Source organism: Elaeis guineensis, chromosome 16, assembly GCF_000442705.2.
Source record: "Elaeis guineensis isolate ETL-2024a chromosome 16, EG11, whole genome shotgun sequence".
Lineage (NCBI taxonomy): Eukaryota > Viridiplantae > Streptophyta > Magnoliopsida > Arecales > Arecaceae > Elaeis > Elaeis guineensis.
The window spans coordinates 32,140,459-32,152,879 of record NC_026008.2 but is presented as its reverse complement, the minus strand read 5'-3'; the positions used below and the strand labels follow the sequence as shown (position 1 = coordinate 32,152,879).

The window sequence follows — 12,421 nt, the reverse complement described above, 5'->3', positions numbered from 1 at the left end:
TTCCGACGGAAGGAATGATAGTTCTAACTGTGACCGCGGGTCAGCATCCAAAGCAGTCCAAAGCCCTGGTGAATTTTCTAGTGGTAAAGACGCCATCTGCCTACAATGCAATTCTTGGCCGACCCGGCCTCAATGCCCTCAGAGCCGTTGTTTCAACCTACTATTTGAAATTGAAGTTTCCCACCGACAAGGGGATCGGAGAAGTTCGGGGAGACCAAGCGCTGGCCAGGCACTGCTACAATATTGCCCTGCAAAGAAGCGATCAAGCGGACCTCTGTCCAGTCGACGGGTTGGATGCGCGCGATGACCTCACTGAAGAGAGGGGCGGTCCGATCGAGGACCTAATACCAATTCCTTTGAATGATGGGAATGCGGAGCATGTGGTGTTAATTGGCTCCAACCTGGAGGAGGAGGTGCGGACGCATCTCGTGGATTTCCTCCGAAGGAATGCGGATGTTTTCGCATGGGTCCCGGCGGATATGCCGGGGATTGACACAGAAGTCATGGAACATCATCTGGCGGTCGACTCTAAGCATCGGCCAACAAAAGAAAAAATCCAGAGTCATGCCCCGGAGAGGCAGAAGGCAATAGCTGAGGAAGTGGATAAACTTCTCAAGGCCGGATTCATCAAGGAGGTCAATTACCCTGAGTGGATCTCCAATGTTGTCTTGGTCAAGAAAGCAAACGGCAAGTGGAGGATGTGTATCGACTTCAAAAAGCTGAATAAGGCTTGCCCAAAGGACAGCTACCCCCTTTCCAGGATCGACCAACTGGTGGACGCTACCTCGGGCCATGAACTTCTTACTTTTATGGACGCATTCTCCGGCTATAACCAGATTAGAATGGCATCGGAAGATGAAGAGAAGACTGCTTTTATCACTAATCGCAGCCTTTACTGCTACAGGGTTATGCCGTTCGGCCTCAAGAACGCGGGCGCAACCTATCAACGACTGGTGAACAAAATCTTCAAGGAGCAGATCGGCCGAAACATGGAGGTTTATGTGGACGATATGCTCGTGAAAAGCAGGTCTTCCGGAAATCATGTCGCCGACCTCGAGGAAACCTTTGGCGCTCTTCGAAAGTATAGAATGAAGCTGAACCCGACCAAATGCGCCTTTGGGATAACCTCAGGAAAGTTCCTGGGCTTCATGGTATCGGGGCGCGGGATCGAGGCCAATCCGGAGAAAATTCGCGCCATCCAAAATATGACTACCCCAAGGTCGATCAAGGAGGTTCAATGCCTCACGGGAAGAGTTGCGGCTCTTAATCGCTTTGTCGCGAGGTCGGCCGAACGATGTCTGCCCTTCTTTCAAACCCTCAAGCAGCCGAAGAACTTCTGTTGGACCTCTGAATGCCAACAGGCATTCGAAGAATTAAAAAGCTACCTTAGCTCGCCCCCACTGCTGGCGAAGCCCGAGCCCAAGGAGGAATTATTTTTGTACCTGGCAGTCTCTCCCACAGCCCTTGCAGCTGTCCTTGTTAAAGAGGAAATGAAAGTCCAGCGATCGGTCTACTACATTAGTCGCGTGTTGAGGGACGCCGAGACCAGGTATACTAAATTAGAAAAACTGACCTACGCCTTGTTGATTGCAGCTCGGAGACTCCGGCCTTACTTTCAAGGGCACACGGTGACGTTATTCACCGACCAACCGATCAAGGCGGTTTTGCACCGAGCTGATATCTCTGGGAGAATGGCGAAATGGGCAATCGAGCTCACAGAATTCGATATCAACTACAAACCTAGACCGGCAATAAAAGCCCAAATATTGACGGATTTCATAGTAGAATGCACCATCCCCGAGGAGGCCGAACCTGAGCAAAGCAAAATTGACGACCTGAAGACTCAACCGAACTCCCCCGACGAAGAAGCCAGCTCCTCCGATAGCTTTTGGACCCTCCATGTGGACGGATCTTCCAACATGGCAGGCGCGGGTGCAGGCCTAATCTTGACCAGCCCGGAGGGAGTCGTTGCGGAGTACGCTCTGCGTTTCGAATTCCCCACAACAAACAATGGAGCAGAATACGAAGCTCTGATCGCAGGATTGAGGATCGCCAGGGAGCTTGGAATAGGTCAACTCCGGGTGCACAGCGATTCCCAACTTGTGGTGGGGCAAGTCAGCGGGAGCTTTAAAGCACGGGAGGACAGTATGGCCAAATATCTTGAGAAGGTGAAGGAGTTCACCCCTGCCTTTGGCAATTTCGATATCAGGCAAATTCCAAGGTCGGAGAACACCAGAGCCGATATTCTCTCCAAACTGGCGACATCGGCTCCGGTCGAATTGTCAAAAGGCATTCTCTTTGAAGTTTTAAAACATCCGAGTACGGAAGAACCGTGACTCGTAATGGAGATCGACCATGGGCCCAGCTGGGTCGACCCGCTAATAACCTATCTTAGAGATGGGATTCTCCCCCAGGATGCGAAAGAAGCCCGAAAACTCCGAAATCAAGCCTCCCGGTACATCCTTTATGAGGGCAAATTGTACAAAAGATCGTACTCCTTGCCTCTCTTGAGATGCCTCCGACCCTCAGAAGCTGACTACGCTTTATGGGAAGTACACGAGGGAGCTTGCGGAAGCCATTTGGGTGCCAGGTCTCTATCCCACAAGCTACTCCGCCAAGGGTATTACTGGCCAACAATGCACCGTGATTCAATCGAATATGTCAAAAAGTGTGATCGATGCCAGAGATACGCCAACGTCCAGAGACAACCTGCTACCGAGCTTACACCCTTGAGTGCCCCATGGCCTTTTGCGCAATGGGGGATGGATATTCTTGGCCCCTTTCCCATGGCGTCTGGTCAAAGGAAATTCCTCCTTGTAGCAATCGACTACTTCACCAAATGGATCGAGGCCGAGCCACTAGCCAAAATCACAGAAGCAAAAGTGCAGGATTTCGTCTGGAAATTGATCGTGTGCAGGTTCGGTTTGCCTAGAACCCTCATCACTGATAATGGACGGCAATTTGCGGGAGCCAGATTTGCGGAATTCTGTAAAGATCTAAACATCTCCCACAACTTCACATCAGTGGCCCATCCTCAGGCGAACGGCGAAGCCGAGGTAACAAACAGAACCATTTTGCAGGGGATTAAGACCAGGCTCGAAAAAGCAAAAGGAACTTGGGCGGACGAACTTTATCATGTGCTATGGGCCTATCGGACCACCCAGAGGTTGCCTACAGGAGAGACTCCCTTTGCTTTAGCCTTTGGTACGGAAGCCGTCATCCCGATCGAGCTTAAACTCCCGTCGGCACGAGTCGTGGCATTCGACGAACTCCAAAACGCGCAAAGTCTCAGAGCCAACCTCGACCTACTGGAAGAAAGACGGGAGATTGCTCAGGTTCGAATGGCAGCCTACAGACAGAAAGTTGCCCGATATTACAACGCCCGAGTCAAGAACAAGGCATTCAAAGCAGGGGATCTAGTGCTCCGACGAGCTGCTGTCTCACAACCACAGGGCCAGGGGAAGCTTGCCCCAAACTGGGAGGGACCTTATGAGGTCAAAGAAGTGGTCCGGCCTGGAACTTATTATCTTAAGGAGCTCGGAGGAGCCGACCTCCCGCGACCTTGGAGCTCAGAAAACTTACGAATGTACTACCAGTAATTTCGTCCTAATCAAAAAATATGTGCCCATTTGTCTTGGAACAATTCAAGCAGACGGTATCAAAAATGAGAGGGCAACCTAATAAAAGTCGAAGGCCCGGTTCTTTTAGACTGGATGGGGGGAGAGGCCTTGCAACGCCCATATGTGCCCCCACAGCCCTGTTAGGGACAGGAGGAGAACCTCGCCCTAACTTGAGCAAAGTCGAAGGCCCGGTTCTTTTAGACCGGATGGGGGGAGAGGCCTTACAACACCCTAATGTGCCCCAACAGCCCTGTTAGGGATAGGAGGAGAACCTCGCCCTAACTTGAGCAAAGTTGAAGGCCCGATTCTTTTAGACCGGATGGGGGGAGAGGCCTTACAACGCCCTAATGTGCCCCCACAGCCCTGTTAGGGACAGGAGGAGAACCTCGCCCTAACTTGAGCAAAGTCAAAGGCCGGTTCTTTTAGACCGGATGGGGGGAGAGGCCTTACAACGTCCTAATGTGCCCCCACAGCCCTGTTAGGGACAGGAGGAGAACCTCGCCCTAACTTGAGCAAAGTCGAAGGCCCGGTTCTTTTAGACCGGATGGGGGAGAGGCCTTGCAACGCCCTAATGTGCCCCACAGCCCTGTCAAGAACAGGAGGAGAACCTCGTCCTGACATGAGCAAAGTGGAAGGCCCGGACTCCTACGGGAGCCGGGTTCCTACGCCAAAGAAGACTTCGCCCGGACTCCTACGGGAGCCGGGTTCCGCCGCCAAGAAAACTTCACCCGGACTCCTACGGGAGTCGGGTTCCAACAACAAAAAAGACTTCACCCAGACTTCACCCAGACTCCTACGGGAGCCGGGCTCCACCGCCAACATCAGCTATAGGACAACTCCACCCGGACTTCTACGGAAGCCGGACTTTACTTATGACTTTGATTGCAGAAAACTTTGCCCTGACACTTACGAGAACCGAGCTACTCCAACTTTCGGAGGGCTTCTCCGTTCGGACTATCAAGGGAGCCAAACTTAGCCCCGACTTCAGTAGAGAAAAATCCAAGCAAACCTGACAAGTGGGTATCTTCGAACGGCATAAAAGCCGAAAAGGAGCTCGGCGAATGACGACCCCACATGAACTGAAAAGGTCACCGATGACTTTGGAACGACGTAACACAAACAAAAAGAAGGAAAGGAAAATGAAGAAGTTCGGCAGACAACTTTTAACACAAGATGCAAACAAGGTACTGAAATCACTTTTTCATTTAACAGAAGTACACGTTACAGGACCCGGTGGGTCAGGAAAAAAGAAGATACACGTCATCGCAAGTCTCGCGAGCGCGGTTCGGCAGGACGAACCGGAGGCCGCTCCGAGCTACGAACTCCGTCTCTATCCTTCTCAGTCGCATTCTCCAGTGCGTGTAACAGCTCTCGCCCCATCTCGCCTCATTCTGTTCCCGAAGTCCCAACCTTAGCGGGAAAGGGGTGAGATAGATCTCCGGAGGCGGTGAGGGCAACGGCGGCAGTAGCGAAGACCTGTTTCAAGAAGAACCGTAGCCACTTCAGGGCGGTTGGGACACCGAGATATGCCTCATCTCCGAATGCACCACGACGGCCGCCACCCGAGATCTCCGGCAAGGTCGGCATGCGTTACTTCCACCGTCCCCGCAACAAGTTCTACTGCCCCACCGTCGACGCCGACCGCCTCTGGTCTCTCGGCTCCGACGGCGTCAAGGATCCCATCATGGCTTATGACGACTATTCTGCCCTCTTGACCGATATCACCCCGCCTGCTCTCCGAGATTCGCGGCAGAATAACTTCACCGACAGCCCCCGTTATTAAACCCCTTTGTTGAAGGAATTCTTCCTTGGGCTCCCTTTGGACGACGAAGATTCTCACCGGCCGCCATTCTCCTCCTCACCTTCCTCCAAACCCTAAAAATTCCCTCAAGAACAGCCCCCGAGTAGGGAACATGGTGTAAGGGAGGAGACAGGGATTGGGGGAGAGAAGCAGGACTCTCAGATGAAAGAACTGCGTCAGGATGGAACCACGAAGGGACTGAGGGGTTTAAATAGCCGATGGATCCTGGCGCAGTTATGGCGGCGGGTATTCCGGGCCAACTGGTGTGTGCCACATGGCACGCTTATCCCCATCACCGCCATCGAGGGTTGACCGCTCACAAATTCCGCAAAGCGACGCTTGGGATCATGTTTCAACGAGGTTCCAAAAAGACTTTTCAGGTCACCTTCATCGAAAAATGGACTCTGACGTGCGCGCATTAAATAGGGGCGGCAGTGCGTAAGGTTCGAAGGGTAATTCCGGCTGCGCACATCTCTCTCTGTGTACTTCCTTCGCTTGAAATTCAAACTCGGAAGTTGGGGACTGGTGTTGGGTATAAAATACCCGCAGCCGAAATCCTCGCAGAACGGCTCCGCCCGGACTCCTACGGGAGCCGGGCTCCACCGCCGACAGCAAGGCAGCTCCGCCCGGACTCCTACGGGAGCCGGGCTCCACCGCGACAGCAAGTGCAGCTCCGCCCGGACTCCCACGGGAGCCGGGCTCCACCGCCGACAGCAAGTGCAGCTCCGCCCGGACTCCCACGGGAGCCGGGCTCCGCCGCCAACATCAGAACAGCTCCGCCCGGACTCCCACGGGAGCCGGCTCCGCTCTCAGTATCAACTGCTGGTAAGCTCCATCCGGACTCTTGCCAGAGCCGGACTTCACCCTTAACTTTGATTGCAGCGCAGCTCCGCCCGGACTCCTACGAGAGCCGGGCTCCGCCGTCGACAGCAGAACCACTCCGCCCGGACTCCTACGGGAACCGGGCTCCGTCATCAACAACGGGACGACTCCGTCCGGACTCCTACGAGAGCCAGGTTCCGCCTGCAACTTCGGCTCCGAGAGGGTTCCACTCGGACTCCTACGGGAGCCAAACTCCGACCTCAGTATCAGCTGCTGGAGCCGGACTCCACCCACGACCTCAACCGAAAGGAGGACTCCTCCCGGACTCCTACAAAGGCCGAACTCCGACCACTGCCGAGCCTCGATAAACAGATCCGCGTCCCTTGGCAGATCACAATAACAACCATGATCCTGTTCCACTTTCTGTAGCGGATTCCGTGCGGCTCCATCACCCCCTGCGGCGGACCCATTACTCTCTGACAGGCTGTGTCAACAGCCACGATCCTGCTCCGCTCCCTGCGGCAGGTGCTGCACGATCCCATTACTCACTGGCAGCTAGCGACAACGGACGCCGCCCCACTACCTGCCACAGGCCCTACGTGGCAGACTATGACAATAGCCACGGGTCTACCCCACTACCTTTCGCAATCAATTCCCTGATCTTGGGCGGCCCACTACCAGGCGGTTACAAACGTCACCATCAATCCATCGCCTCCTCCGCCTATAAAAGGGGGCATCCAGATACGTTATTCTTTAAGCTCTAATCTCTATCTCAAAACTCTGCTAAATTCTCCGTTCGAGCACTCCATTCTTGTTGAGGCAGAGAACTGACTTGAGCGTCGGAGGGTCTTGCCGGAGCAACCCCACCTCCGGTTTAGACTTCCTTTGCAGTCCCGGCGGCGACCGCGACTTCTCCGACTCCAGCTTCTCCGGTGCGAGCGGATTTTTGCACCAACACTAGGCAAGGTTCCCAATAGTGGCCTACCCCAACGACCCCAATGTGCTATACTTAGCATACTACATACATATACATATACATACATACATACATATCTATATATATATATATATATATATATATAGTCACTTATGGAAAAACAAAATTGACTACATTTTCAAAAATAACATTGACATATAAAAAAAATTAAATGCAAATATTACTAGATATTATTTAATATTAAATAGCATTGGCAACATGGCAGTGGCATTCCTCATGATGGACATTAGGCACATAGGTAATAGGAGAGAGAGAACCGATGGCAATGATCGTAGTACTCCCTCCAATGAGAATGGTCTGAACACAAATCTACATTATACACTATTTATGAAGGAAATTCCAGAATATTTATATGTTGATTGGACATTCTACGGTTGCTTTCCTTGTCAGCATGCTAGGGAAAGAAAATATAATCTTTTTTATGGCCACAATGCAAAAGCCAAATTGGGAAATGTATTTGTTGAATCTCGATCACCCGTCCCTCTCTTACCCTTTTCTGAAGAAAAAACATGAGGATGTCTTTTATATAGACAAAAAGTTTAATCACTACCTTCCATGCATATCATACATGGCAAGATCAGATGATGAAAATTGGACTCAAATGGTACTCATTTGATTCACCAATATTAAAAAATTAATTAAAGATATATATCCATATTTAAATTTTATTTATTATGATTTTCTTGAGCATTTATTGAATATGTCCGTTTATTAGTTTCTTCTAACTAGAAGGGGAAAAACACCTTTAAATTTAACCTAAGCTCATCTTATGTTGGAACGGCGATGAGCCGGGTTCAGATCCAATCAAACTAAATGTATAATTTTAAAAATTTTGATTTATGCTCAACTCAAATCAAAATTAGATTGAAATTTTTTGATCCATATCTGTCAGTATTTTAGCTCCAATGACTTGATAAAACTTGAGTAATCCATGACACAAGATATCTATATTCTCATATGATCCGACCCTAGATCATATCACCTCAACTCTACCCATTTGAAGCAATGTGATTCGGCTAGCTGACCCAATCTAAGAGTGATATACCTACAGTCGATGACCAAACTCATATTATACTTCCCCACAACTCCTAATAACCTAAGAGGTTCAATACTTCAACCCATACCCAACTAGTTGTGCATATAAAGCACCAAACATCAAGTCATGTTACATCCAACGGGACAAGGCAAAAACCCAGGTCCCAATCTTTGTCCAATCGCTATGGTTTTTCCTGGCCTTATCCACACATTCATTGAAATGAGACCAAGGTGCCTTGAGATGATGACTGATTGCAGCACCTCCATGCATGAACATGGGCTGGCACCTAATGTGTTGCCATCGAATCATTTTAGCTTCTCCCTTTACTGTTGTTGCAAATTTAAATGATTACCAGACAAATTGCTGCCCGGTGGGATTTCTTGCAGTCTAGTAACTTATGAATTGGATGATCCTGGCCATGGACCGATGGGGCTCTCTTTTGGATGGTTCAAAAAGGTCCCACTATGAAGATCCAACATTTTCCACCAAGGTGTATGGTGGACCAGGTTGTATCTTTCGCATGATTGATCTTTTTTTGTGACATCGGCCATCATATAGTACCCTACACAGTTTTGAAACCATTCGAAACTCTCTCATCCATCAGTCTGCATAGATCTTGAAGTGAGTATTGCACGATCACACGGTGGATTCAAGCAAAGAAATATTTTTTGTGCACGAGAGGGCACTTGCAATTGTTTTCCACGTCTTTAAGTTGGTAGAGCAAGTTTGGCTAGTTTGGGGTTTAGTTAAAGGTTCATTTGATCAAAACGGTGGCCAATGTCATGCTTCATAGCTATCAATTTGTTGGCAGTTTTGCTAATTGATGTGGAGAAGATTCTATGTAATTGTCCAATTGACAGAGATGGCAACGAGTTCCGCTTAGCACGTACTTGTCAACACTTGGTGCACGGAACGCAACTCATGTTCCAGAGACGCAACAGCATTGAGTGACATCGCTTTCTCATAGCAGGGTTCTTACAAAATTGACTCATTTGGACCTGTGGTGGAATTATTGGCCGTGACGCAACCAAGTTTATCCACAAAGAATTGTGAAAACTTATGTACCATAATTCATGAACCTAGTGTGGTTTCTAAAGACTGGAACCTGTCAATCTATGCTTAGAATTTTTTTTTTTTTTGCAGAAATATTGGATAACATACCTTGAGCAAGCAATATGCAGGTTTTTTTTCTGTGATTTATGAACCTGGCATGCAACTTGTGGAAAGTGACGTATGCTGCCACTAAAATCCGATCCGACGTATGACAGGCTGCTGAAAATATCTAATATAATATAAAAAAAATTAAATTAATAATTTTTTGATAAATGACATTTTAAATATTTGATAAGTAATATTTTAAATATTTAATATTATTTATTATAATTTAATAAGATGGATCGATGATCGTTTAACAAAAAGCATCACGAATATTTGAAAAGTGACGTTCTGAATGCTTAACATTATTTATTATAATTTAATAAAAAATATATTAATTATTAAAATAAAAAATTATTTATTAATTATTTTTAATATTAGATCAATTAGTTAGTTTTAATTATTATTTTATTTAATTTTAACAAAATATATAGTTTTTTTTTCATGTATTTTTATTTTTTTTATTATCTCATGCATCGCGTGCATTTAATATTTAGTTATGCTCGGAGAAAAAGATTAGATCTACATTTGCCATCCGGTACAAAGAAAGAAAAAGAGCTCAAAGATTACTGAAATTGATTCGGCCAAAAATTTATTGATATTTAAATCAGATAAAATTTTGATGAATAGTAAAAGAAGAATGAGGGGGCAGATAATAAAGAGATACAGTAGAAAATTTAATTTTTTGTGATACATACGTATCCTCGGAGATGAAAAACCCTTAGCTCAGCAAAATAGAAAGCTATTTGAGCTTTTTATTTTTTTAAATATTTTTTAAAAATAAAATTATATTTGACTAATTAGATCATGATATTTTTTTATTTTTTAATTAAATATTATAAAAATATTGATCAAATTTTTTATTAATAAATTTATTCATATTTTTATATTTTTCAAGATGAATAAATTATTTTTCACTGATAGTATTTATCTATAAAATAAAAAAAATTTATCCATCTAAAACATGATTAAATTATTTTTTTATTGATCAATAATATGATATTTAATTTTATTTTTAAAATATTTTATTTTTATTTTCAATATCTCAATAACTAAGTCAAGCATTTTTTTAATTTAAAAGATATAAAAAGTATTATAAAAAATATAAATAAATTTTAATAATTTATTTAAAAAATAATAATAATATATAAATATATAAATAAATTATTTAAAAAAAATATTTATTTAAAAAATATAAATTTTTAAATAATTTTTTTATCCGTAAAAAAACAAACCAACCTTCCCAACGTAGGATCCCAATTCAAACTCCTTAAATTATTGTAAATATTTTATTCGATAGTGTGTCCATCTCTTCGTCCTCCTATTTTTTTAATTATTTTTTACCTTAACTACTGAACTTGGTTGCACTAATTCTCAATTTATTTATACCAGTTAAATCAAGTCTTGGGTTCTCCTTCCCTTTATTCTATTCTATCAACCAACCCGGTCCTTTTCATCCCATATTTTTCCCCATTCTTTTCTTGCTTGGCTACTCAAACTTGCTTTCCTTATTACTCTATTGCTATTTTGTCTTTAATTCTTCTCCCCCTACTTTGGCTTTCCGCCGCCCACCGCTGTGCTTTGTGTTCTCATAATTTCTATTCTCAGACCCTTCGGCGGCGGCGATAGGAGGAGTTTTGCTTTTAATTTTATAGAGGTTCGTTTGGATTTTATTACTTTCTTCATTAATTTCTCTCTGTGTTGGTATTTTTTGATGTTTTTGTGCGCAATGTTGGTTAAACTTCCGTTTTTTTTTTTTTTTTGCCTTTTCTTCTCAGGGCAGGATAAGAGACGGGTGGGACGATGGCGGAATTGGTTGGTCTTCGGATCTACAGCTGCTCCAATTGTCGAAACCATGTCTGTCTTCACGACGACATAATCTCGAAAGCTTTTCAGGTGAAGCTTTTAACAAACATTAACTAATTTGTTTGGGAGTGTTTGGACTTTGGACCATTTATAGATATTGTCTTTGCGAAATTTAGAAATTTATTTATGTGAAGAACAAAATTGAGATGCATAACTGGAGCATATGATGAAACTTAATTCAGTTCAATTTGTCAGGCTGTTTATATAGAATTTGAACTCGAGCTTTAGTATTTGATTAAAAGTATTCATTTCTTGTAATGTAATTGCTACAAGCCACTCCGTTAGGAAACTTTGTTTCATAAGCATCATAATTGTTGTGCTTTTGCTTATGTTAAATGATCTGTATATATTCCATCACCCCAAAATTATCATAGGGAAGAAAAGGGCGAGCCTTTTTGTTTTCTCATGCGATAAACATAGTCGTCGGGCCAAAGGAAGACAGGGAGCTAATCACAGGACTCCATAGAGTTGCTGATATTTACTGCCGCGAGTGCCATGATGTGCTGGGATGGAAGTATCTAAGAGCTTATGAGCAGACACAAAAGTACAAAGAAGGCAAGTTCATATTTGAAAAATCAAAGATTGTCAGGGAGAACTGGTAGTCCACATGGATTGATTCTGTGTTGATGAAGCTTATGCATGCGAGTGATGTGGTCATTTGACACTGTCTTCTTTGTCTTCTGATGGATTCATTTGTTCTTCTTGTACGTAGCAGTTAAACTGTATGTTCCAGTCTCTGGCAATTGTGCGTTCTTGCATCCATGTAATCTGTACAGGTTGTGCACTAATGGCTGGTGATTTCTTTTGTGAATAAGAAATGAACTTGTGGATATTGGTAATGCAACACTGAATGCTCATTGTTTCTAAGATGGATGCACCAAAACATTCTTGCTTTTCTTTTCTGTTTGTAGTCTCTGTGCAACATATTTCATGTTTTATTTAGCAACAGTATGGCTGAATCAGTTTTGAATCTTATTTAAATGCTTAAACAGGCATTTTAACCAAAATCAGCTACTGTTTTCGGGGGTAAGAATGCCCTTGTTAAACTTTCCTGAATTTGTCTACTTTTCTAATTACCAAATACCAATAGATAAAATCAGTAATTTGCTTTAGTGATCATTGAG

The 12,421-nt window shown here is 44.9% G+C and overlaps 1 protein-coding gene across 2 annotated transcripts; it reads left to right on the top strand.

Moving 5' to 3' along the window:
* Nucleotides 1–10,864: 10,864 nt before the first annotated feature.
* On the top strand, nucleotides 10,865–12,164 carry LOC105059309 (protein yippee-like At4g27745). 2 transcript variants are annotated; one of them, XM_019855325.3, is made up of 3 exons: nucleotides 10,865–11,088; nucleotides 11,215–11,327; nucleotides 11,672–12,164. In XM_019855325.3, exons 2-3 carry the CDS (start codon nucleotides 11,235–11,237, stop codon nucleotides 11,897–11,899), a joined length of 321 nt encoding a protein of 106 aa, XP_019710884.1. In that variant the 5' UTR covers nucleotides 10,865–11,088; nucleotides 11,215–11,234; the 3' UTR covers nucleotides 11,900–12,164. The 2 variants fall into 2 exon arrangements, with proteins under 2 accessions (XP_019710884.1, XP_010940860.1); XM_010942558.3 differs by having other exon boundaries at nucleotides 10,868–11,088; nucleotides 11,210–11,327.
* Nucleotides 12,165–12,421: the final 257 nt, after the last annotated feature.